Source organism: Patagioenas fasciata, chromosome Z (assembly GCF_037038585.1).
Source record: "Patagioenas fasciata isolate bPatFas1 chromosome Z, bPatFas1.hap1, whole genome shotgun sequence".
In the NCBI taxonomy this organism is placed as follows: Eukaryota; Metazoa; Chordata; class Aves; order Columbiformes; family Columbidae; genus Patagioenas; species Patagioenas fasciata.
In genome coordinates, this window is record NC_092560.1 from 24537756 (window position 1) to 24564563 (window position 26808).

The following is a 26808-nucleotide window of genomic DNA, read 5'->3' on the forward strand; positions in this document are numbered from 1 at the left end:
TGACTAAGTTCTCAACTCAAATACTAATAAGGCAGTTTAGAATGTGCACATGTATGAGGCTTTTCTGAGCACTTGTAGGCATCTAAAAACGCTTGACTACGAGGAAGCAAAATGTAACTTACTGAAGCCAAGTCTGCTCTAGCTTCATGCTGGATTTCTTTTTTCCAGACATCCAAAAACATTGAAGTAGCATTCAAAAATTATTAACTGAAGGAAAAAAATTAATTACAAATATGGTGCTTATCTACATTTCTTATGTTAGAATCAGGTAGGATTTCCTCTCACCTAGTTCTCATGATTATAACGCTCAGGCATGCATTCTCCCTCTGTCACGAACGGAAAGTAATTGCGACAAAAAAACTCATGGCATTGGAGGATGAGCATGTAGGCCCGTCTCTCTGTATTCAGAAAAATTAAGCTGAGAAACTTAGCTTATGCTAAAAGCATAGTATGTAAAAGGACTAAAACTAGATTAGACAAGTTCTGGCTTGGATGTCAGAGAAAGATAGGGTAGGGCTTGTTTAGAGAGGACAGGACTTTTCACATGTGTTATCCACCATACATCCTGCTTTTCTAATGAAGAAGCAGCTTCCTATCAACCACTCAGGAATTCAAGCACTGGCATTTTGGATGGTAGGGTTCAGCTGCAGAACTTAAAAATATTTATATCCCCTCATTTCATTATCTTACTCATCTGATATACAGCACTGTCAACAATAACTTACCTTTTCTCTTGCTAGGAAAAGATAAATGTGACAGCTCCTCCCATCCAGTGGAGTTTGATAAAGACTTTGACTTTGGTACCATGACATTAAGCATGTACTAATAGCATTGCCTTGCAAAGGTTGATGAGAGCTAAAAGGAGTAGACTTTTCACTTTCATATGCAAGCAGCTATTACAGTCCCAAAGAGGAAGCAGAAAATGAAGGGGAATTACTAATATGGCGATATGGAACTATATTTGTGTGTTGAGGATAGTCAGTGCTTTTTCTACAGGTGGCACTTAGTATTTCCAAAGCCATTCTCGCACTGTGGGAACAATTTAAAATGGGCCATCGCCATCAGTGGTACCCAGACTGTGGCCTCAAAAAACATACTGGGAAGCAGGAGGGAATGTTCAAGTTCACACAGCATCCTTGAGAAATCAAACAGCAAGCTTTGCAATGGATTAGGGAAATCTCTTTAGAGTAACTACTTTACTTAACTCATGCCTGCCAACATCATTATGGCTATGACATGCATTTCTCTATCCTACTATATAAGGCAGCTTGCTGAGATGCATTAAAGACAAGTTTACATTAGCTAGATTGAATGCTGCCAGTAGTGAAGCCATGGGCTGAGAGCTGCATTCACATCCTTAAGACTCCACAACAGACTCATTTATTTTAAACTGAAAAGTAAAACCTGAGTCCAATGAGATTCCAGTTCTCCACTGTCTCTTCTCTATGGGAGCCATTAGAGGGATGACATTAGTGTAAACACTATTCTACACGCAAATCTTAGATATCTGATTTTCCCAGAAAAAGCACAAGTAGTATTAACACTACTTATTAACAAGTCAAAGACAGTAGGAAAAAACACAAGAAAACCAAAACATATTTTATTACAAAAATATAATTGTGAATAGCATTGTAATAAATAATTTTCATCTGAGTATGACCAAAAAAAAGCAGCTATGCACTTAGCAAAATGTAAAAAAAAAAAGCAATAGCATAAGAAATGGGATCCAGGACCATGTCCCCTCGGGATTTCTTCAGTAATCATGTGAGCATATATTTCATGTCCTAGAAGTGAGAAGGTTCTCTTTCTTCTGTTCCCATGATGAACAAAAAGACAGTCCAAATCAAAAGCTGTTCTTCCTGGATATCCGATGACTTGCATTATCCCCAAATGGTAAATCAGAATAGTAATGACCAATAACCAAGTAGTCCCAGCTGTATCACAAGGAAATAAAATCCCTGAAACACTTTTCAGAGAAAGAAATCAGAAGTTCCATAATAATTTCCAAACTGTAGTTGCCAAAAGGGTTACAGCATCTATTTCAGGTTTAGCTGTGAGCATCTTGTATTTTAAGATCCACGGGAGGGACAGAAAATGCCCTGTCTGTGCAGTAGCTTGTCTTGCTGCACTGTTTTCTCTTACAAGAATCAAAACATTGAAAAATTTCTTCATAAGCTGGAAAACAAAATCTCTGCAGGGAGCTGAGAGCTCAGGCAGGGAAAGAAAAAAACAAGTCCAGAAGATGGCTTGTTCAAGAACTAGCTATGAAATTCATGATGGTCACAGACCTAAAGTGCTTAACCTTACAGATGTTTTTAATGAAGTGTGTCTTCAAAAGTGCATAAACTTGAGACCACAGAAACCTGGATATTTAAAGAAATACCTTCATACTTAGTCACATCTACAGAAGCCTGAATCCAAGGACTTTTTATGCTGTAATAATTCTGTTAACTTGATTGCAGTTTTTCCTGAGTTACAACAATATGAAAGAAGATTGCCATCACAGAGTAGAAACAAATAATTAATATCCCCATTAAGATACAGAACACAGAACATCTGGGCTGTCAAACTTTCACCACAGAGGAAAAAAAGCTTCCTCTCATTTCTTTAGGTCTTCTCAATTTTCTTACCTGTAAAAGGAAGAATTATGTTTAAAATATTATCAAATTACAAAATTATGAAGACACAGAACATTTCATGGCTTTGGGACTCTTTCCCAGAGTTTGGAGGTAAAAAAAAAAAAAAAATAAAATTCCTCCATTGTCAAAATTAAAGATGTAAAATGAAATTAATAAAAATCTCAAATAGCAAAAGAAGATGATCATGGGAGGAAATAAAATGATTGTTCAAACACACTGGTGGGAAGTGCTTTTCAGCAAATACACTGAAATTGTTGTGGCTGAGGTCCCCCGTTCTTTTAAAATCTTCTTTTAAAGCCTTTCAGATACATTCAGTGCTCTATCTGTTCGTCTTCTGGTTTTGTCTAAATAAGACCAATCCTTTTTTAGTGAAATTTCTTTTCAGCTAAGTTCTTCAAAGTAACTGCTTATTTTTTCTGAAGTTTGCTGAATGTTTTTTTGACAGTATTTCCTCCAGAGCTGATAAGAGCAGGAATGGAATGCAGAAAAGGCCCAGGTTCATCCTTATTGCTATGGCACCCGAAGTCGCTGATAAATTTTGCACATCCTGTAAGTGAGGGGATCATACTGGCAGGGAGATGCAGACAGAACAGGTGACCCAAACTGACCAGCTAGGTATTCCATCCCATACACGTCATACACCATATGAAAGTGGGAAATCACGAGCTACTCGTGTTCTTTGCCCATGTCTGGTATCTGAAGGGGACCCTGTTTATTATGCTTTCGATCCTCTGCCCGGTTCCAGTCCATGCATCCCTAAATGCAGTTCAGCTTTGCTGTGAAATCCAGCCCAGGACTTCCGGGTGCCTGCCCTGCAGCCGCTGGAAGGACACCAGCTCCACCGCGGGGCTGCTGTGTGACCCCAGGAAATTCGGTGTTGGTTCTGTGTATTTTGCAGTATTTTCTGCATTTACTAGTAGTATTAGTAAAGTGTTTTTAGCTTTCCAACTTGTAAGTCCCTCTCCCTTTTCCTCCTACGCACTTTTCTTAGTGGGTAGGGGGGAGCTAATAGAGAGAATTTGCTACAGTTTATTGTCACCCGGCAGTAGACAATGACAGGCGGTGTCCCTGGCAGCATATCCCCAGGCCCTGACTCTTTGACTAGATCTGTACCTGCAGGACCAGCAGGTTTACCTTTGTTTATGTTTGCTACAGTACAGTGTAGGAGGGAGGGATTTGGGATGTAATTCACTTAAGTGCTTTAGAAGTCAGCAAGAGCGTGAAAGAAAAACCTCAGTAACTGCTCCCTTCTGTTCCACACCACAGTATGTTTTCAGAGATATCAAAGATTTGATCATTTATTTTCTTGCTTTGCCGAGACACAATCTCACAGCATAAGACTTGCTTGAGCATCTGTGAGGGATTAAGGTCAACCTCCCTATTGCCATCACCACTCCTTCAGTTGTGCTGTAACAACTGTTTCTGTAGCAAAAGTGTGAGCTAGAGAAAAGACTAATTTGGGTTATTATATATCTTCACATCACTTCTTCCTTCACATGGCTTTTCATTTCTAAAACCAGATTAATTATTTGATGCAACTTCCAGTATATAATGACTCATGACAGTGAGTTTCTAAGACAGAAAACAGGAGGCTGTACTTCTCTTGAAGGCTCTGTCTGTTGAAACAAGTGACTAAATAAACCAGCTATGAATCAAGGCTCTGATGATCATGAATGATCTATGCTGTGTGCAATTTGCGACTATTTTTCCCTTTATCATTTATACTTACATTTCAACTCTTCTTCTTCAAAAGAAGTGTCTCTGCAGTCATGTGTATCCTTATCTTTTGACAGCTCTTTAAACAAATGACATACATACAGATAAGAGTCAGCATAGCTTAAACTTTTCACAGTGATAAATTTTGGTTAAAAGCTGCTATCTTGGGCTACCCAGAAACTAGGTGACTTAAATGCAGATCAGGAGAAGAGATTAATACTGAATATTGTGTCCATTTTGCACAAATATTCTCAAGAGAGATTTTCTTAGGGGGAAAAAAACCCAAACAACTGTCAGTATGGGTTACCAGTCACACTGCACTTTCATTTGAAGTTGTCACCAAATAAAATCTAACAACAAACCAGAAAAGAAAAAAAAAAAAAAGAAAAAAAAAAAAAAAAAGAAAGGAAAAATCAACCCAAACACACACAAACTCGAAACACCACAGCGATGAGTCATCACGAGAAGAGGTTAAATTTTAACTCTACCCACTCTCTCCTCCATTTCTCACTGTCATGGTTGTTCTGGATATTCACTGAGCTTTGCTTATAGCAAATAGCATCAGTATTTTAATGGGAGGAAAAAAAAAACGGTTATGGAAGCTGAAGCTTTTCCTGTGTTTCTCCCATCAGAGCCAAATCCTGTGTCCTTAATGTTGTGATGAAGACCCTCACTATAATACTGGAGAAATCTACAGCATCATGCCAACATGGCTCAAATTTGAACACAGCATCTGCACACCAGGATGTGCTGCCATCCTCAGGTATATGCTCCAGGGAGCATGTCGCATCCTGTCACAGACTTTCCAAAACACAGCACACCACACTGTCCTTTTCTTGTGCATACCAGGACTGCATCTGCTCCTGGAACAAGTATGCTTTCTTTCATATTTTCCTTTCAAGAAGCTGACATACTAATGAAAAGTCACTCTTCAGATATAATTTATAGTTGTTACATAAAAGTAGATAGCAAAAATGAAAGTTGAATGTAAATCTGCATTTGTTTGTCAGCTTACAAAGTGAATTCTCAAGCAATTATTCCCACAAGAATCACACTGAGCTATGTTTATGCTGTATGTACATACTTGCTATTGATGAACAAGCTGCACGTGTTCTGTTGTCCATATGTTCTCCAGCTGAAAGAAAATAAGAGAGAAAAGTCAAAAAGAAAACAAAATACTTACTTAAGATCTAATTGGGACTTAAGCATACTAGTGGAAGGGCACATATACTACGGTATAATCAGGGGTTCTCAAAACAATTTCTTCAAAGACTTTAAAGCATATTCTTCAGTGCTCACAGTCTGTCAGTTTTCCTTTCCAGTTTTCTTTTGTCATTCCTAAGACAGAATTCATTGATACTATACACTAGCATCACTGGAAAATACCTCTTCAAGTGATTTTCCATTGTAATTTTTCACCCAGAATTTGAACATAATGGGTAACAGGGAACAAGAAAGGGACCACCCTCTCAGTGCTTTTTGAAGGGATAAAAATCCATATTCTAGAGAGGTTCCATTTTGAAATCATAATCTAGGACAGCCTGCTTTAAGAAAAAACACAAAACACAACAAACAAAACAAAACAAACATCACCACCCCCAAAAACAAATAAACAAACACCACCATAAACTGCTGGTATTACTTTAGCTTCTGAATCAACTTGTGGTTTATCACACACATAAACACATATATAACATAATCAGGACAATCACATACATTATTACATGTATATACATTCTCATGTATACAGAAAAACAATAAATATTACTCAACAACCTAGGAAAATTCTGATCTTCACTGAAATCCCCAGATGGGAATCTTCTGAGAAGTCAAGGATTTTGCTGTCCCTTCTTCCACTTTCATATTCTGCTCCTATTCCTATAATGTTCTTAGGACACATATATTCTTATATATGCAGGGTTATCTACAGGTCTTCTGCAGCCTGTTAGCATCACATGCAAGCCTCTTAGGCTTATGAACATTTCTCCTGGGGCACGTTTCTATAGCACCAATGCACAAGACGAGTTTGTGATGAAACCACTGAATATCCACATTCAGTTCTATGTTGTATTTATTTTATGGAAGTTGAACACGAACACTCAGTGTATATTTTGCTCATAGATGGTTTTGTGTAATATTCAGACAGAAATTAGGGCTGTTTCTGGTTTTCACTGTGGAAAAGAGAGCTGGTAGACAGGAAAACCAATAGTTCTACTATACTGCCTCAGGAAGTACACCTCTCAGTGTTGAAGCTTTTGAGATACCACTTGAAAAGATGGCGCAACAAGCATTTGCATTAGTTCCAGCTGAATTTTGTGCTAGCAAGACACATTTATATCTCCTATAAAATTAAAGAATTTCAAGAGGATCATTTAGTCAGCTATCTTGTTCAGGTTTTTTGGAGAATTTGTGTTAATAATTTATAGGATCATGCCAGTATGATACTATAATGCTAAGAGTACTACAGCAGCTTCAATGACTCTTGTACTTTCTGTCTGCAGACAACTTGACCAAAAACAAACAAACAAACCAAACCAATAAACAAAAACAAACAAATGCAAAAAAAAAAAAACTTATTTGGAAAAAAAGAAGTAGCTACACATCAGCTAAAAAAATCCAGAAATTTGTCATTCAGAAGGAAGAGTTCTGGGCAAAATCAGAATTGTAGGCAAAAACCACTTTCCTTTTGACACTTTTAAGTTAATCCTACAGATGTTCTGAGACCTGCATGACCTTATTGCATCTGTTAAAATGAAGAGTAAAAAATACCCCTGACTATTAAATCCTTAAACACACTTAAGTAACAGTACTGATTTTAGGTTAAGCAACACATTTCAAACACTTTTTCTTTAATTTAGGCACAAACCATATTCTTTGCACACCCAGATACCCTAAAAATTATTTCTACAAGATTTTTCTTTGGTTACCTAGCAAGTTTGGTTACCTCGCAAGTACCACCCATGCTTTAGCTCTTCAGCATACCGTGATACTGAAAATGCGTAATTCAAGTCAGTGAAGTGAACTGAAAAATCTCAAAAATTAACAAGGAAGTGAATCAAGTAGTATGAAGCCGTCTTGTGAAGAGTCTCTCAGACTCAAAACCTTGGATATATAATTTCATCTGTAGCTCACAATCTTTATGGTGCTTTAACCAGAATAATCATATATGTAGAATTCTTAACAATTAGAATACTTAAAAATACATGTGCTCGTGGTTCAGTGAAATTTTTCAGAGAATGCAGGAAAAAAAAATCCACAAACATAAAACACCTCCAGTGCCCTGTCTGCTTAAAGCATTCTGGTCCCCAGTCAAAGGGTACCCCAGAACAGGAAATTGCTGTTTCCAGTAGGTACATAAGCTGTGCTTTGATGTTTGAACAGGTTAGACACTAATCTTACTGTCTATATCATTACCTGTAAGAAAATGGAGATGCATGGGTAAGCAGTTTGTGCAGGGCTGACAACCCATTCCACCCTGCTCACTTGCTAGTATTTAAACAAGTCAGATAAAGAAAAATAAATAAACAATATGGTAAAAAATCAGTGGTTTCAGGATGAAAGACCTAAGGCAGATTCTTATTACCTCATTCCACCTTTGCAAGGTTGAATTAACGGAATAGATTAACAACTGAGATACACTAAAATAAATAATTTGAATACCTATTCTTATGCAGAGCATAAATAGAAGCGCTGATCCAAAGAAAGCAGTCACAATGAGAATTGCTCCAGTGAAGCGTCTGCTCTCAGGCCACATAAGACCATCACCTGCATCTTTGAGAAAAACAAATGCAGGAAAGACATTACATAATTGCACAAGCTTCTCCCTTTTTCTTTCAATTTCACCATATTATGTTTGCTGTGAGCAGTTCAGACATCATTATAGCACTTTAGATTGTGTCTAAGGTCAGGTGCTGATGACGCACCCTACCTTATCTCATCCCAAAGCACATATTCATATTTATCTTCTCCTCCTGCATTCCACGTGATAGCATCTTTGATTCCTGTCACACGTCCTGCTTATCATCAACGTACAAAGTGTTACATCTAGTTTAGTTTCCCATCAGGACTTACAGAAAACAGCTGCTTGAGAAAGAGAACAGAGAGTGCCTTTCATCTGGTAAAGCTCTGAATGCAAAGGGTAAGTGATCTCCATGAATCCCAGAGGCTTCTGTTGTTAAAAACAAAATTGCCCGCTCACCAGTCATTGAAAGGATGACTTGGCTTTCTGACCCTCAGCTGCCTGTTTCCGCCCCTTGTCAGTCCCCAAAAGTGTGCCAGCGTAGGCATTTTTAAAACTCCACGGTGAACAGGAGCAGGGAAATGACCTGGCCAAATAATAGTCTAATAAACAGAAATATTATTTTTGAGTTGGATCAGGTCTCCAGTGTGGTTTAAATCTTGTGCAAACATAACAGGGTAAAATGCAGAAGTTAAAAGGATAACCAAAAGCAAAAGCAGCATGGGTGGTACCCAATTAAAAGGTCTCTATTCATGCATCTTCCTTCAATAGAGTTTTCATAAGAAAGAAAAAAGAAAATTGTGTACAATTTGTTAAATATGCTCAAAGCAAAGGCTGTAGTGGCAGGAAAAGACCATATTGTTCAACATTCTTGGAGGATTTTATTTCTAGGCTCCGAGCTACATGCTCTCCAAATAATGGAAATTTTTAACACTCAGACTCAATTTTAATGAGACTGTAGGTCATGCAATATTTCTATCCTTGAAATCTGTCCACATGTGCATGATGAACGTGTTCATATGGTGGAAATGCACACTAACAGCAGAACTTAACAACACAGGAATTTCTTTTTAGCCTTTTCAAAATTAAATAGGAAAGAGAAACAAATCATGGCTGATTCAATGGTGACAAAATGACATAGTACCTTGAAGTGTATTACCATAAATGAAATTTAGAAATGTTACCTTCTATATGTAAAATGGCAGATGTATTTTCTTGAAGCTCTTTATTCCAGAATATACAGTAAAAAATCTCATCTATCCTACTTTTGATTGTGAGGGTACTTGTCACACGATAGAGCTGGTCACTTCCAGTTTCAAAACTTGTGTTTGCCTTATCAGTCAAATCTTCATATTCTCCGTTTTGCCATATCACTTCAGCTTGTGGATATCCTTCTGACTGACACGTCAACTTCCATTTGTTCTCTCCTGTGCTCACCACTCCTTGGGTTATAGTTCTATAAGGAGCTAAACAAATGGAAGAAAATTATTACTGGTAGAAAGCTAGAAGAACAGCATATTTAGCAAGACTCCTTTACATTACCCACAGCCTCTGGGCCAGGTTTCTGTACATGAGCTTGGATTTTGTAAACAATTATCGTCACAGAAAAAGTAAATATCACTATTTTGTCTCTCTGTGGTAACTGGAGGCACAAGATTTATTATAATTTTGACACTGTTAAAGAAAATTGCATTAGCTTTCTGGTCTTTGTCCTGTCTAAGTGTTTTTGCAACACTATTCCTCATAGGTCATTATGCAAAATAGAGGACAGAACATGGTTCTAACCAAGACAGAAACACAGTGCAACAGCCATGAGGCAGCTCCTGTCTCTGGACAGGTTTCTTTAAATGTGAGACCAGACATGTCTTACTTCACGGACTTCTTTGAAATCCTTTAACAGTATCAGATAGCACTGAACCTCCTGCAGTAGAACTCTCACCCGTAACTTTCAGATTGATTGTCTTGTAGTCAGCTCCCCCATAGCCAATAACACAGTGATAAACCCCTGCATCTCTGAGCTTCACGCCAGTGATCTGAAGGAGAGACTGTCCCAAGTGCAGATCCTCTTTCAGCAATTTTATTCTTCCCTTAAAGTCACTGTGCTGGCTTTTGAAGTCTTCCTCTCCGTTGAGAAGTGCATAAACCTGCTTCTTTTCCTCATCGTTCTTTTCCCAGCTGACACTTAAATCTCTAAACTTTAATTTCCCATTCACTGGGAATGTGCACTCCATGGTCACATTGTTCCCATGTTCCACAATGTACAGTGACTGTGGAGCTTCAACCGTGAACAGAGCTGAAAAACAAAATTTGGAAGAAAACATTGTTTTCCAGTCATAAGCCTAATCTTCGAAATCACGTCACCATATACATAGGACACTTTAGGGATTGAAAGTATCTGCCCTGTTCAGAAAAGTAAAATGGTTTTGCGTGCACTTGCCGAAGTTTGGGACAAACTGGGCCATTTGTACCTGCAAACACAGTGTGCACAGTGTGATGCTGTACTAAAAACAGGCAAACGTGTGTGCAGAGCTCACCAGATGTTGCTTTCAGAACACAGCCACAGTAACAGGCAATTGTTGGTGTTTCAGATGGGAATGTCCTGTTTATATAGATGTCAGTTGTTTTTACACACAACATTAACTGATAAATGACAGTTCCCAGGTTGACACTGCAAATAAAGCTTTGCTCAATACAAATGATGCCTTGTCTGAAATGGTGTCTATGCTGAAACACTGACAGGGGTTTGAACCTGGCCCCCTGTCAAAGCACACATACTAAGCATACATATACAGTTTAATGTAAAAGCATGCAAAGATAATTTTATTTCAAACATTAAGAAACCCAAGCACTTGGAACTGAAGGAAAACTGAGAAATTAACATTTTTGTGCTTATACATGCAAAGAAAACATACTTAAACATTCTACTACTTCTTACAAGTCAGCTTCTTACCATTTAGGAAATGCCAGTGGAATAAAAATATATACAAAACCAATGGCTTTTCCATGATGTAGGTAGAACCTAAAATGATAAAATAATAGACAAATATAAATATCTGTTCATTTTCTAATTTGCACCATAAAACACATATTGTAGTCACTCCATACAAAGAACTGGACAGAAGGCGTTTAATTCCACTTTAGGTGAAAACATGACAAAATTGCACTTTTAATTACAGTAGATGATCAGGCAGAAAGCTTTCTGCATGGGTCCAGGAAGAACATCTAATTTTACTTGCTTTAAACATTTGCCCTTGGTTATGGCAAAATATATGCTTTATCACTATCTGTCAATTAGTCGATAAATACTTACCCAATTGTTTCCCTAAACTGCAGAAGGGAGTGTTGCTCCTTCTAGGAGGAGAATGGAGGAGTTTTCTATGTGAGTTCAGTGAAAGAAATAGACCATAGTCTTTCACCACTTCTTTGCCTTACTTTAACATACTGCAAACGTACCCTGTGTTATAACACGTGGGTCTCACAGTACTTACAACAGGGTTCATGAAGTGACATATATTGTGAACAGTATTAATGTGGTAATTAATCACTTGAGTATTTATACATTAATACCTATGGAAAACAGTGACAAAAACAGTCAGCCTATAAACAAGATCTGTTGTCTTGATTTTCTGCTGCTTTACCTCTAAACATGTAAATCATTTCAATTTTCTGACAGTTTTTCCCCCTCTTCATTGACATAGCTTTTATACTCCCACACAACACCTTAAGATTGCGAAACACTTATAAATGTTGATTCATACACTTTAACCTTCACACACTCACTGCGCTTGCTAAGTGTCTGTTTTAAGTCAGAGCAGTACTAGTATCAAACACTGCCATCATTTTTCAACTTACTCTCAAGAAAAATCCAATCCCAATAGCGGGTTTGCAGAAGTCAACACAGATGGAACTGAGAAACTGAGTAAATCTAATACATTGTTAGGCAGACATGAGCAATTACGAAAAGGATGTTCTGCTAACAGGGACAGGAAAATACAAATAAGATCCTCAGCGTGAAAGATCTGTTTCCTTGATAGATAAATTGCAAGCCTCTTAATGCGGTTGGGTACTCAATGCATTCCTCAGCCACAAGTGATGCTCTTAAAAGCACAAGCAAACTGCTTCCTAATCCTACAGGTTCCACTGATGCATGATGTGCATACGGGAGAGCCTCCATCACAATGTCACCACCTGAGTGACAAGCAGTCCTGAGCACCAGCTAAGCTCCAGAGTAAAGCTCCTCAAATGAGACAGAGGCACGCCAATCTAGCAAATGCGCTCTGATCACACTTACGCTAGAGGCAAGCCTGCAGAAGAGCAAGCCACTGAGGCTGATGGGTACAGGTGTGCACCTCTCTACGCTCCCCATGCCAGAATGGCCAGACTTATAGCACACGCAGCCTCAAAACAGTTTCCACTATTTTCAAAAGTAGAGGCTGTAGCTGAGAGACTGCTCGGAACAAATAACATATACATTACAGTCATGGAAAGATACCCATATCCATGTATGCAAACCATACCCACATATGCAACCCATACCTACTTTTTTGTCAGGAAATCTGAATGTCGGTATGAACTCCAGAAGAAGTGTCCTGATTAATTCCTGGAAGATGGATGACAGCAAGTTAGCTTTACAGTTCTAAGACCCTTGATTGTATCCTGCAATTGCTGAACCTTGATTTACATGCTTTCTCCCACTGCAGAGGAAAACAAACCTTACTACACACAAAGTAAGTATAATGATTACTTACAAAATTCCTTAAGAGTGATAAAGACTGCTGCTGTACTCAATTTTTCACGTTCAGAGAGGAAAAAAAAAAAAAGAAAAAGGAAAAATCAAAAAAGAGAGGGGGAAAAAAAGTAGGTCCAGGTCAAATCCAGATGTACATGAAGAAACTTGCTGCAATAACCACTACAGACTCTTCTCCTGTTTCACCTTCAGCAAAACGATCTTCTGGCTGGACCAGCTGAAGCAGCCCAAGACCTAGATGCCAATCAAAGATCTTTATCCAAGCTTCTCACTATTTTTCTTACGTAAGCTACCACAACGCCTCTTCTCTCCTCCTGCTGGCTTCTGACATCTATTGCAAACACAGATTTATAAAAGCAAAAAGATAATCATTCTACAAAATGCTTTTCAGTATTGCTGCTCTATGTTTCCCTCACAATCAAATGAAGAAGACAGGAAAAACAGAACTATTTGCCAAAGACTTCTTGTAACAGAACTTAAATGTTGATGTAACTCTACCTACTTCTTCCCCAGTATTGGAGAATTCCCCACTAGGGAAAATTCTGTATTGCTAACAGTGGTTCACTGTAACCAGTGACAGAAATGTTGGGAAAATTAGTGCATAAAATGCCACAGGCATTTTAAGAAACATATAATCTGATCAAACCTGTATGTGAACAACAGTCCTTGGAATATCAGTAGCAAGAAGTCATCCATCTACAGAAGCTCAGGGTCTCTATAGTATTAATCTCAAACAATGCCGAACAACTGCTAACAATGACCAGAAATTTCTACACAACTTACTCATGTCTGCAGAGGTCATAATTAAGAATCATGGCAAAAGCATTGCTGACTTTGTCAGTAGTAAGAGCAGATTATGCTCTCCCCAAGATTTGAGCACAATGAAGGTCCCTTGCCTTGCCATGGTGTAGTGCAAGAAAAGTTGTTATGACTATGCATTAGCTTATCAAAAAATAAAAAGCGCTGTGTTTTTCTTGATTATAGAAGTCACTCAAGAATATAGGAAAAAAAAGGACAGAAAAAAGGTATTAGAAGCCAAAGGATGTACTCCTATTGTATTTATACTGCCTTGTGGACCATAGTGGGATAACCTGGTCAACAGCACAAGATACAACTTTAAACATATGTTTCAGCGTAAGTTCACCCACTTATGTTGTCTTTGCATATCTCAAAAAAAAAAAAAAAAAAAAAAAAAAAGGCTGAGATTCCCAGAAAAGTTAAAATACTGTGAAATGATCACTTTAAAAGTTTTCAGGAAAAATTTTCTTCTGTATACTTGACAGCCTACTCACAATATCTGTCATGGAAGAAAACACACATAATACAAAAAGCTGGTAAGAGTTAACCTTTTTACTTGCCGTGTGGGAGGAACATAGAAACAGTGGTATATGGAATAGCTGAATGTAACATTTAAGTTCTAATAAGCTGAAACTACCTTACAAGATTGAGGGGGTAGATTTCCACAATAGGTGAGACCAATGAAGGTTAATTTCCACTGATTTCTTCTTTGCTCAAAAACAGGTTTAACCATGTTTTCCCACGGGGGAAAAAAAAAATAAAAGGCAAGAAACAGAAAGAAACCGAAACGAATTTGTTAAATACTGACTGTGAAACCACAGAAGCCATTGATGTAGCTAGCTTTTAATGTCATGAATTTTTCATTGCTTGCCTTGAGGTCACAGGGTTGCTTTTCCATTTAAGCACTTAGTAACAAATAAAAGACCAGGACAGGTTTTTCCATTTTTTTCTTCATTTGTTTTATATAGAGAGATATACACACACACACTCCCACGTTTTACAGCATAGTTATATACTGCGGAGTGGGGTTTTGTTTAACAGATTTTCCAGACAAATAGCTCAGTCTTGCTTGTCATCCGGTACCCGTAAGCAAAACATATGATCGGGGTGGCCGCTGCCCGGGAGCTTTTCTCCCTGGAAGGATGCTGTCCCTGCGCCCCTCGCCGCCTGCCCCTCCAGGTGGCTGGGGGCGAAGAAACACCCGCTCCCGCCCTCGCAGGCAGCGGACCCGGGGGCTGGTGGGGCAGAGACCCTCCCGGCTGACCCCCTGCCCGCCTAGCCCCTACCTGGCGGGCCCTCAGGGCACTGCGGGCCACTTCACCCAGCACCTGCTCCCGTCGGCGGCCGCAGCGGCTCTGCGGGGCCGCGGCCGCCCCGCCTCAGCCCGGCCCGGCTCGCCGCGCTCCGCCCCCCCGACTGGACTCGGGCCGTCGGACCCCGCTGGGGCTTTCCCCGCCCGCCCCCGCTGCGGGTTTGCCGATGGCGGCCCTCCCCAGTTGGGCACTCCTCGGAAAGCCGGCACGAAAAGCCCCAGCGCTGTGCTCACAGCCCGCGTTTCCCAGCGCTGCAGCCGGCGTGAGTCGGGGTGCCCTCCCCGTAGACCTTGCCCTTTCCTAAAAGCCACGGGTTCTCGGAAAACAAAACCGAAAGCGAGCAGCGCCGCCACTCTTTGCTCATTCCTCAGTGTTTGTAAAACACAAATAAAAAACTAGGATTTTTATTATCATCTCTGTCCAAGAACTGATAGTCACTGGTTTGTTCCAGATGTCTGACACGGGAATCAAAATTATCTGGGTCCTGAACTTTATCTCAGCAACCCTGAAAGCCTACTAATTTCAGCAGAGCTGCATAGGCACAGATAACCCTTCTTCATTAGGACTGAACTGCAACATTCTTGACACTCCAAAGAGTTGCTCCTGATAAGCCAGTAGTAATAGTTGTTAGGCTGAAACGGTGAGAATGACAGTAAAATAATAATTGCTTGCACATAAAGCCTTCTTCTCCAACTACCTTTCTTAACTTGGAAGCTAAAATATAACACAAAACAAAATACAATACAATAACAGTAGAGAGGAAGTACACCTCAGGAAAAGGGGTACGTGGCAGGAGCGGCACGGCACATCGCTCACGCATCATGGCTGCTTGTCTTTTTTTGTTTTATTTTCCAAACAGGAAACAAATTCATGGTGAAATAATATCCTTCGATCCCCATATAGATGGCTTTCATGATGAAATCTACTTAGGTGAAGGAAGACTGGTGTCAAAGGACTGGAAATTTGGGTGATTGCATAGCATCTGTAGGAAACAGTTAGCTTGCAAACGTAATAGGCCCAGGCAGGATCTCTCAGCAAAGCATATTTTAACAATGATTTTGCAAGATCGGGTGTTCTACCTAAAGGTAGGCACACATAATAGGGCAAACAAACCCTGTTTATATGCCCCCCAAATCCCAGCCACAAATTCCCTCCCCTGTTCCCCATTGGCTGGGTACTGCAGGGTTGACAAGACTACCCAGTGTCTGCCTCAGTTTACACACTTCATTCATCTAATCCGAAAAATAGCTTTCCTTGTATCAATCTATTTAAAATATGGGTTCCTGGCTCTTCGGCTACTCTTCCCCCTAGATTAACTTGTGTATACAAGTATCAGTTTGCATTCTGGGATTAGCTGGAAGAGACTTTGTTTTACATCAAGGATTAGTAGTCTGATGTCTTTTGGTCCTTCTTCCCCACTGGGGTCAGGCACCGGGTTCTCAGTTTTGTAAAAACAACATTCCTTCATTAAACCTTCCGTACAATTTCCTTCTCTGCTTATTTTTTACTTTTGTTGGTTTTGCATTTTCTTATCATATAGTTCTATAGGTGGCTTCAATTCTAGACAACATGATTTCACGTCTTTCTTTGGGAGTTATGCGTTTGCTGTTGCTTCTTTCTTCTTGTTCTTTTAGCAGCATCATTTTATCTGAGTATGGCAGTGGCCCTAAAGGCATTTGCTTTGATAGAGCTTTCTCAATAAGCTGGTAACCAAGTCCTCGGACACACAGAATGATGCAGTTAGTGCTCCTGCTACTATGATTAAAGAAGTAAAAATAGATATAATTTCTTCCCATTTTCAAAACCAAGATTCTAATCATCCCATGAGTGGACTATCTATTCCTGAATTCTCAGCCAATTCTTCTGCTAAAGTTGTAAGTCCTTGCAAAGCTCTGGTTACACATATGTCACCTTTCTCTGCTATCTAGGACCATCTTATTTTTCCACATCATTCTACTAGTAGCATCTAATTGTTCAGCGATTCCTTTAACTGCTTGTCTAGTAACATTTATAAATCATTGTTGGTTATAATAACTAACTTATCCAGTCTACATTCTTGTTTATAGTTACCCACCAGAGTAAAAAGGATTCAAAACCCACCATTACTTGATTTCTTGCTTTGTGTTCATTGGGGACCCATCTGGGAACCCTAATTGAATTGAGATAAACTCTGTCATCAAAGGAAAATCCTAAACTCCTTTTCCTGTTGCACTGATGAATCAGTGTTCAAATGCCAGGGTAAAAGGAATTGCCAACTGAACAGTATCAATCACAGGTACCTTCCCAGTGCAGTTTGGGAAATTGAATGAAGTGTCATCTTCCCACAGTACCACCAAAGATCCACTTGATAAACATTTGATAAACATTTAAGGAAGCATGAGGACCAACTTCCTGTGTCTCTCCACACCTACTCATGTTCCTAGGAACCTGGTATCATTCCTGCCCCGTCGTGAGAGACAGGCAGGATGATTTCCAATTATTCCTGAAAATTCCGGGGGAATTTTGATATTTTTCTCCTGTAAGGCTAGAAATAGTAGGGAGAGAGTATGACATGACTTAATTCCCCACGCCGTAGAGTCTTGTTATAAGTCTAAGATGCACTCCACGCCCTGTCAATCTTCGCCCCATCCCAGAGGGAAGCATATTACTTGTGCCACAGGCCTTCCCAATGCACACACATAGGCTTTGCACCGTATATTTGATCCATTCTACCCAGGCATTTTTATCTCCATATTTTGTTTCTACTTCAAAGGTGTCTCTTAAATCTGGTATTTCTACAACTGTGACCACTTTAGGGTCATTTGGCAGGACACAAGGCCCCATTTAGAAGTTTCTGAGTAACTGATTTTGTTAATTCTTCATTACTATTGTTCTTTAACACCTATATTTTGAACCTTCGCAGGGCATATTTTCCACTAATGTCTGTTTGTGATCTATAAACCCCATTTACTGAATCATCTACTCCCTGTATTGTAATTAGAAAAGGGTTGCACTACATCCTGAGAGAGATTGTCCTTTAGATAGGGTAATTTTTCTCTTCACCTGTATAAATGCTCATTGCTCACTGTCCATCTCCTAAACTCTGTCATCCAGATAACACTCTACCAGGAGGGCCAACGAGAGAGAGCAATGAAAACTATGCACTTATTTAAATCATCCTTAGAGCAGCTCAGTTTCCCTGGACACATGTGTTTGTCTTCATAACACAATTCTCTTTGGTTCTGTACATCATCCCAATTAAGGATTTGACAAGCATCTACTCGAATTGTTACGGAACCTTCAGTTTCAGTGATGTTAATGATTCTACATAATACAGGGTTAATAATCCCTAAACATTCAATTTCATTGTCATCTCTGTATCTTTAGTTGAAGGGAGTAGTCAGTTGTCTGTACTTGTCACTCATGATTGTACTTCGGAGGTTTGATTGGCCCTTCAATCCATGTGTATTTCTCAGCTGGTCGTACTGCTGTCTTGGTGATCAGCAAAACTTGAAATGGTCCTTCTCAATCTGACTGAAGCTTAGTTTCCTTCCAGGATTTGACCAGGACACAGTTTCCAGGCTGAAACCTGTGAGCTGCAAACTCTAACGGTGGAGTTTGTGCTAGAAGCCCTTGGTGCCTGAGAGAAGATAGAAAAGAAGACAAGCTGAGTATACAGTTTTTGAGAAACATATCCTTAGTTTCAAACTGTGGGGGTCCATCCATTTTTTCTGCCCAGCATCTGGGATGGGCGTAAATTCCAGGAACTATCTGCTGCTTCTTCTGAGACAAAGAAGCATCCTAGGTTTATTTAAATAGCTCTGTTCTCTGCCACTTAGATATACTGTTGAGGTATAAAACTCCAATTCAATAATCTGACAATACAATCTCCTAATATAGTGTGGTATACAGCTTCTTTGCTGCGATAGTTTCTTATGTTATGAAATATAACCCTAGCAAGATCTCTGACTAACTTTCCCAAAAGAAAGCAACTCACGACATTAATCTATTGAAGAACCGAGAAGTCATTGTAAGAACAGTTGAATATCACATACATTTACAGGGTGGAATATAAAGCAAACTCAAAGCCGCAACCCATGACAGCATGTATGTGGCAGATATGTGTACCAAAGGAGGGGAGGGACACCCAAATCCCTGGGCTCTCTACGCTGTACTTACCAGCTACTGCCATCTGAAACACATAGTTAATGTTTGTATGGGCTACAAGACAATAGGTGATTGAGAAGCCACTGCGATCCATACCAGGGAGCCATCCGGTTTTCTGTTCATACAGCACATTGCTGTGGAGGTGCTTGCTTGACAAATATCAGTTTCATTCACTAACTTGGGACCAAATCTTCTGAAATCATATGAGACCCTCAGAAAAAAAGGATGTGGAATGTTAGGTTGTATGACAAAAGCTCCTCTGCACCCCCACAGAAACAATGGCAGGTGGGGAGCTCAAATAAGACCCACTGCTCCTGGGCCCATCACAGGAAATACCCAGCTTAGGGGAGGAACCAAAGGTGCCAAAGGGATAAATCTAAGTGATTTGGTGAGGAACAAGAGTGAGACAATAGAGGAATAAGTGGACAAAAACAATCAGTTGCATATAAATAGTTGCTGGTCTAGTCATGCCCTGTGACCAGTTAGTGCAGTCTGTCTTCTCTTCTTGTTAAATTGCTTTCTAGCTCTTTTTGTGGGTGATGGACTCTTTATATAGGATCTGAGCATGTGCATATGGGGGTCTGAGTGCCAGTAACTGGAGTCGTTCCATGGGTCACAGGACTCATGTGCCCATGGTGCAGTGACTGCAGACTGGAGTGAGTGGACTTCAGTGCCAGCAACTGGACTGAGACCCCAGCTGCAGGGACCTCTGTGTCTGTGGTGGACTGAGATCATGGGTCAGAGGGAGAGACCTGAGTGACACCAAGTGCCAGCCCCTGGGATAGGACAGGGGATCAAAGGCCCTGTTCCCTGGGTGCAATGCATGGAGCAAGGAAGGGGGTGTGTAATGTTTGAGTGAGAGCACAGATGCAGCTGAATGAGCCAGCAGGTATGTGTGGTAGCCTGGGAGGCAGGGGGTGGGAGTCTCTGAAGGCAAGACCACAGAAGGAGCTGGGACCCTAACAGGGCAAGCAGGGGAGTCCCAAACAGCTACTGGAGGGACCATGTGGTCTGTGAAGACTCTGGGAGAGAGAGCCATAGGGGTAAGGGAGAGAGCATGGGGGTTGGTACTGGGAAAGCAGGAGAATCCTGGCCAGCTCTGGATGGAGGTGTGGGGTGGTCCGTGGGGTGGTCCATGGGGTTTCTGCATGTAAGGGGCATGTCAGTACCAGCAACTGGAGAGGGGCTGCAGACCTCATGGGCTCACGTGTCTAGATGATAGACTAGGAGACTGGGATCCGCGGCAGCTAGCTGGCAGAGTGAATGTCAGAGCACAGCTGTGGGAGGAATCCACCTTTTACATATGCATATATATTCCCACCAATGGACCTCTGTACTGCTGAGCCAAAGAGAGAAACAGGATTAAGCTGTTGATGTTGTTTGTGCAAGTCTGTCTGTGTCACCTGTGTAACTGGCCGTGCATGTATGTGTGTATGTGTGAGGTATCCGTGAGTTGTGTGTGCATGTGCCTACCGGGAACACATGCTCAGCTCAGAGTGTTTGGACCTGTGGGCATGGGGCTGCAGCCAGCTCACTGTCTTGGGCTGCCAGATCTGTCTCATTCCCCTGACAAACAGAAGTGTTCCTTTCAGCCAGGACCACAGCACAAACAACTGTTATTCCCATTTTCGGTGTGCTGGATACCTTTCAAAACAAGACACGGAGCTACCCTGGGAATGCAATAGCTCAAATGCTTTATTGTATTCTGCTGTATGCTTTGAACAAGCATGTATGGACTTACCTGCAAATTTACTACTGAATGTACACCCACAAAACTACTAGTTGTGGTTGAATAGGATATATGCTTTTCTGTCCAGAAGTTCATGTGTCCACCTTTCCATCTCTCATTGGCCTACTGCCCTAATGATTTATGTCTACCTCAGCCTTATTGCATGCCCTGTTCTGTTACTGATGCACAGTTTTAGTTGCACCTTATCACTGAATCTGACATTAAGGACAGGTCTGAGTTTCTGTAATGTGTGAGTTACTGAAACTAATTCAATTTTCCACGTGAAAATGGAATATGGAAATATTTTCCATATTGGGAACTAAAAGCAGCTTATGCACAGTTACAGTTGCATCCTTCTTGAGGCTTCTGGAGCATAGGAAAGCAGCTTTAGATAGCCACATTCAGTTTTGCTGCACATTTCCCCTGTTTTCAAACAAGTGTCTCAATGGAACTGTATAAAAAGGTGCATTTACCCTCAGTATGCTGAAAGAAGAATACAGGTTAGACTAAGTTCAATGGCAGGTACACTTAAAGTGTTGCTTATAACCAAAGGGGAAACATAGCTTATACATAAAATTAATAATTTTTTTGCTGTCATACCAAGCCTGCATTTGTCTACACTACTTCCTTATGTTATTCATAAAACCATGGTGGCACCATGCAAAGAGAAAAAAAAAACAAGACAAACAAGCCACAGAAAACAGATCAATTAGTGAAACTGCTGCCAGAGACAAGCCAAATAACACCAAGCTGCACGCAGGTCAAGAAAAGTTTAGATAAAGCAGGCCTGACAAACCTCAGTCCGGAGGCCTTGCAAAACTGAGTATACAGCTTACAGCCTGCTACGAGGAATAGAGATTCAGTATCACAGGGCCACACGGTAACAACAGTTCCCTGGAAATATAGGGATTATTTGTAGTAGTTATGGTGTATTGTAGCATACCTAGCATAGGTAGTTGGTGTGGTGGTCACATTTGATATTTAATATGCAGTATTACATGTGTAAAATCTTTTTGTGTATAGACTGTAGAGGAGAGGACAGCAACCTCTACTACTCCACAATGATAATCCAGAAGTGTTAGGCAACCTCTTTGGTGGTATCAAGCCTGATCAGATATTGAAGGGCTCTGTTAGACTAACAAAATGTGACAAGAAGGACAGTGCAAACAAAAAAATGAAATGTTAAAACACTTGTCTATTTTTCAGTTTCTTAATGTGAAGGAAATGCTTTCTATTAAACACTAAATCAGACCCCATTAGAAAGGAAGAAGAAAATCAGATCACGGGAGTATCACCTGGTTAGCATTTACAGCACTCGTGATGCAAGAATCCAAGTGGAAAACCAAAATGAGCAAATATGAGCTGAGCAGTCATTATCTAAGGGAATATTAAGCAGTAGCTTATCTCTTTAGTAACTTCTTCACTTGGAAGTGACAGGGTGAAACAAACATATTCCACACATTGTTATCCATTGAGTTCCTCTCCAGTTGCAGACTTCACCACCTAAATCAAGAATGGAATTTGGATTTTTATTTTTTAAAATATCAGGAACTTGATGAGTAGGAGCTGAAATCACCCATCCAGCTTTGTCCTTGCAGTTCAGAAGGCAAACTGGTCATGGGAACTGGTGCCAAACATGAAGGTAACCACTACAACTAATTCAGCTAATATTTTAATAAGCTTTTAATTGTTTGGTAATAAACATGACTTTTGTAAATAACAAATTTACTTATATGACTAGATGGTGTACATAAAGCTACAAAACAGTCACTAACCAGCCTGAGAAGTCCCTTTGCAGTAAGAACAACAAACAACAAAAAGATTCCCAGAACCTAGTTTAAGAGCAACTTTACTAAGATGATAAATGCTTTTGTTAACTAAGAGGATTAGATAACACTGGAACTTCCCTACTGCAAACAAAGAATGCTGTGTCAAAACTAAGTGTTTATATTTGCTCTGTGTACGTGACTGGATTTTCAAAGTTCACATAGATATTCATGCGCTTCCTTTTTTTTTCTGAAAACTGAATAGTAAGAGGAAAACAAAAACCAAAAATGTTTAAGGATGTAATCATTTTTTGTCATTAACGTAAGATAGTAGAAAACTGGATTTTTTGCTGAATGCTCTTTCCCAAAATAAAAATAAGCAATTGTCACAAGTTACAGAATTCATGATAATGATCTTACAGTCATTCATGTTTACAGTCAGTACATTTCCAGTGTATTCAGACTAATACTCTATAGTAAAACCAGGAAATCAGTTTGCTAAAGACCATGAATTTAGGGCGTTGGTTTTCATCTCTTTCAAATTATTTAACTATTTTGATCCATCAGCTTTAAAGCTATAAAGTACCGAGTAAGTATTTGCTGTTCCATTTCAGGAAATGTTGATAGATTTGGGAAATTTGTAGACAATCTTTCCTGTTCAATAGAATCAATTGGGCAGACTGATACAGATGTAACTTCCTTTCCAAATATTAATTCTACAGGCTATCTCTAGCATGATTTGGTTCCTTCTTAATCTGGATTACAAAACTGAAGTGGATAATGGATGGTTTTACACCCAAATCATTGTGGTAAAATGCAATCTGATTCATCCAAGTGCACTACACATAAAGACAAGAAGAACGCTTGCTTTCTCTCAAAGATTTACTCTAGTTATTCTTCTATGTTCCCTTTTCTTTCTTGTCATGTGAAAATCACATTTAACTACCCAATTGTTGCAGTCTAACACCAACTAGCAATCAAAACCACAATAGCTGCTCACTCACTACCCCTCCGCCCCCAGGCTGAACATCTGGGCCCAGGAAGGACAGCACCCTGGTCCCAAACAGCCGATCCCGGGGAGAGGGCAAGAAGGCAAAAGGCAGAAAGGCCTAAAGGCCAATTGCAAAACAGCAGAACTGCAAAAGGCTGAAATAATGAAACTAACTGAACTAACAGAATAGAATTGAACCAAAACTAACACAATGGAACTGAACCAAAATGGATCTAACTGGCAGAAAAGCCAACTCCCATTACACATGAAGAATTACATTAATGGTATGGAATATTCTCATTAGTCAGCCTGGATGTCAGTCAAGGTCTGTCCTATCTATGTCCCCCTTCCTCGCTGCCTCACACTTGCAGACCGAGAGCTCAGAAGTACCTTGGTCTGCCTGACAATGGTTAAGATACCAGCAAATTCTCAGATTCTCTTCATACCAAATCCCAAACTCTAGAGAGCTACTAGAGGAAAAACATAAAGTCCATCACAGGGAAAAGCAATGTTATGTCATTGTTCTTGTACCAAACACAAGACAAAGAAAGGCCATGCTGGCTGTTAATAATAAAACCTTCTAACAGCATGAAGAAAATCAGCTCAATTTCAGTAAAATCAACACACCATTAAACACCTATATTGGCATAAGTTATAGTTACTTCTATTTTTAGGTTTGGGTTTTTTGTTGTTGTTGTTAAGCTCTACAATCAAAATTTCTACGATTTCATTATTTTTGGACCAACTATTTGTGGAGAAATTACATCTTATCATTTAAATGTTTTTTTAAAAGTTGACAAGAACAAAGGAGACATGACCACCTGGCTAATGGCTGCCAGTTTTATATTATTACCAAATGTCCTTATGACTATGCATGGGTCTTCTGCAATGCCAACGATCCAACAACACCATGCAGTATGGGATGCTGTCTAATTTTTTTTCTGTGGATTCCATATCATGGCCTCCACAGATTGATGGTCAACAGGCCATAGCCTGGAGTACTTGAACAAGAGCCTGTGCCTAAGCCCAGGTTTTATACTGCTGTACTACACAGGACAACGGTTCCCCACAGACAATGTGCCAGCAGCATACTGAGGTGGACTTGGCAGTACCACTTAACCAAGCTCTTCGTTTTTATCATGCGTTTGAAACACACTATTAGCAAGACACTGATGAAGGAGTAAGACAGATATCAGTCAGCCAGGCAGGACAGAAATTCTGGATTTGACTGAGGCTCTTCAGAGGAGTTTCTGATTTCCTCTGACAGCCACTCAGATGAAGAGCCGCAACATGGCTGGGGCTGTGGGAAATGGAACAGGATGGGCAATGTCCCCCAGTTTGGTGCCATGAATAAGCACAGTGTCAGTGAAACCATACTGTTCAGCTCATGTCTGGAGCAGCAACCAGGTATCAGCACAGAGGGGCAAAACCTGCAGCCCCTATTGCAGATGGGCTCCTCCCCAATGTCTGCAGTTTGGTGTAGCTCAAACATGTCTCCCCTTCACATGCAGAAACCACAGTTGTTCTTTATGCCCTGTGCGCAGCTGGCCTGCATTCTCTCTGCTGCTTTTTGCATCATTAATCATTTATTCAGAAACGGGCCCTGTTTCCCTTGCAAGCTGCCACGGTTTCCCCCCTGTTGTCTATTCTTATATTATTAAAATCTGCTGCCCCTTCACAGACACCAGACCTGTGCAATACAGAGGTCTACTAAATTCTGAAATATCTACCTGCTCAAGAAAAGAAGAAATTTGTACACGCCAGAATGGTTTGCTTGGCTGGAAGGGACTTGCTGGGTGGGAGTGGCAATCACAGAAACGTGGTGGGACTGGAATGTGGTCATGGATGGCTACGCCCTTTTCAGGAAAGACAGGCCAGCCAGGCGTGGTGGTGGAGTTGCTCTCTATGTGAGAGAGCAGCTACAATGTACTAAATTCTGCCCAGGAGCGAATGAGGAACGAGTTGAGAGTGTATGAGTCAGGATCAAGGGACAGGCTGGCGGGGGTGATACGGTTGTAGGTGTCTGTTACAGGCCACCAGATCAGACTGAGGAAGTTGATGAGGCCTCCTATGGGCAGCTGAGAGTGGCCTCACAGTCACAGGCCCTGGTTGTTGTGGGTGATTTTAACTTCCCTGATGTTTGTTGGAAGGACCATTCAGCCAGCCAGCCACAGTCCAGGAGGTTCCTCCAGTGCATTGATGATAACTTCCTCATGCAGATGGTGGAGGAGCCGACCAGGAGAGGTGCACTGCTGGATCTCATCCTCACTAACAAGGAGGGTCTGGTCGAAGTAGTAAAGGTTGAGGGCTGTCTGGGTTGCAGTGACCACGAGATGGTGGAGTTCAGCATCTCGTGTGGCAGGAACAGAATAGCAAGTAGAATTGCAACCCTGGACTTTAGCAGGGCTAACTTCAGCCTTTTCAAGGAATTGCTGGGGGAAATCCCATGGGCAAGGCTGCTTGAAGGAAAAGGGGCCCAAGAGAGCTCGATTGCATTCAGAGATTGCTTCTTCCATGCTCAGGATCAGAGCATCCCCACGCATAGAAAGTCGAGGAAGGGAGCCAGGAGGCCTGTGTGGTTGAATAGGGATCTGTTGGGTATGCTCAAGCAGAAGAGGAGAGTTTACAGGTCATGGAAGCAGGGGCTGGCCACTTGGGAGGAATATAAGGCTGCTGTTAGAGGATGTAGGAAGGCAGCTAGGATAGCCAAGGCCTCCTTAGAATTACAGCTGGCGAGAGGGGTCAAGAACAGCAAAAAGAACTTTTTCAAATACATAGCAGATAAAACTAATACCAGAGGCAATGTAGGCCCACTGATGAATGAGGTGGGTGCCCTGGTGGCAGAAGACACAGAGAAGGCAGAATTGCTGAATGCCTTCTTTGTCTCTGTCTACTCTGCTGGAGGCTGTCCTGGGAAACCCTGTACCCCTGAGACCCCGGATGAAGCCAGGTCAATGGAGGAGTTTGCTTTAGTCGATGAGGACTGGGTTAGGGAGCAATTAAATAGTCTGGACATCCATAAATCCATGGGTCCAGATGGGATGCATCCGCGGGTGCTGGGGGAGCTGGCTGAAGTCACTGCTGGACCACTCTCCATCATCTTTGCCAAGTCTTGGGAAATGGGAGAGGTGCACGAGGATTGGAGGAAAGCAAATGTCACTCCAGTCTTCAAAAAGGGCAAGAAGGAGGACCTGGGTAATTATAGACCGGTCAGCCTCACCTCT

At 40.7% G+C, this 26808-nt stretch overlaps 1 protein-coding gene across 2 annotated transcripts; it reads right to left on the reverse strand.

Annotated features, from left to right (window-relative positions):
• Positions 1 to 1644: 1644 nt before the first annotated feature.
• Positions 1645 to 14993, reverse strand: LOC136115263 (programmed cell death 1 ligand 1-like). Of its 2 annotated transcripts, none has more exons than XM_065861266.2 (9): positions 14926 to 14993; positions 12635 to 12694; positions 11045 to 11113; positions 10034 to 10387; positions 9279 to 9560; positions 8016 to 8126; positions 5440 to 5490; positions 4369 to 4434; positions 1645 to 2630 (listed from the first exon to the last, which is right to left on the reverse strand). In XM_065861266.2, the coding sequence occupies exons 3-9, from the start codon at positions 11097 to 11099 to the stop codon at positions 2608 to 2610; spliced, it is 942 nt and encodes a 313-aa protein (XP_065717338.1). In that variant the 5' UTR covers positions 11100 to 11113; positions 12635 to 12694; positions 14926 to 14993; the 3' UTR covers positions 1645 to 2607. The 2 variants fall into 2 exon arrangements, with proteins under 2 accessions (XP_065717338.1, XP_071658546.1); XM_071802445.1 differs by lacking the exon at positions 14926 to 14993 and adding an exon at positions 12843 to 13978.
• Positions 14994 to 26808: the final 11815 nt, after the last annotated feature.

Bases quoted from the DNA above. Each gene is read 5' to 3' on its own strand.
- LOC136115263 (XM_065861266.2), bottom strand. From the start codon at position 11,099: ATGGAAAAGCCATTGGTTTTGTATATATTTTTATTCCACTGGCATTTC. The intron at 9,561-10,033 runs GTGAGAGTTCTA...CCATTTGTTTAG, and splicing joins AATCAATCTGAAAGTTACGG to CTCCTTATAGAACTATAACC. The intron at 5,491-8,015 runs GTATTCAAATTA...ATTTTCTTTCAG, and splicing joins TATGCTCTGCATAAGAATAG to CTGGAGAACATATGGACAAC.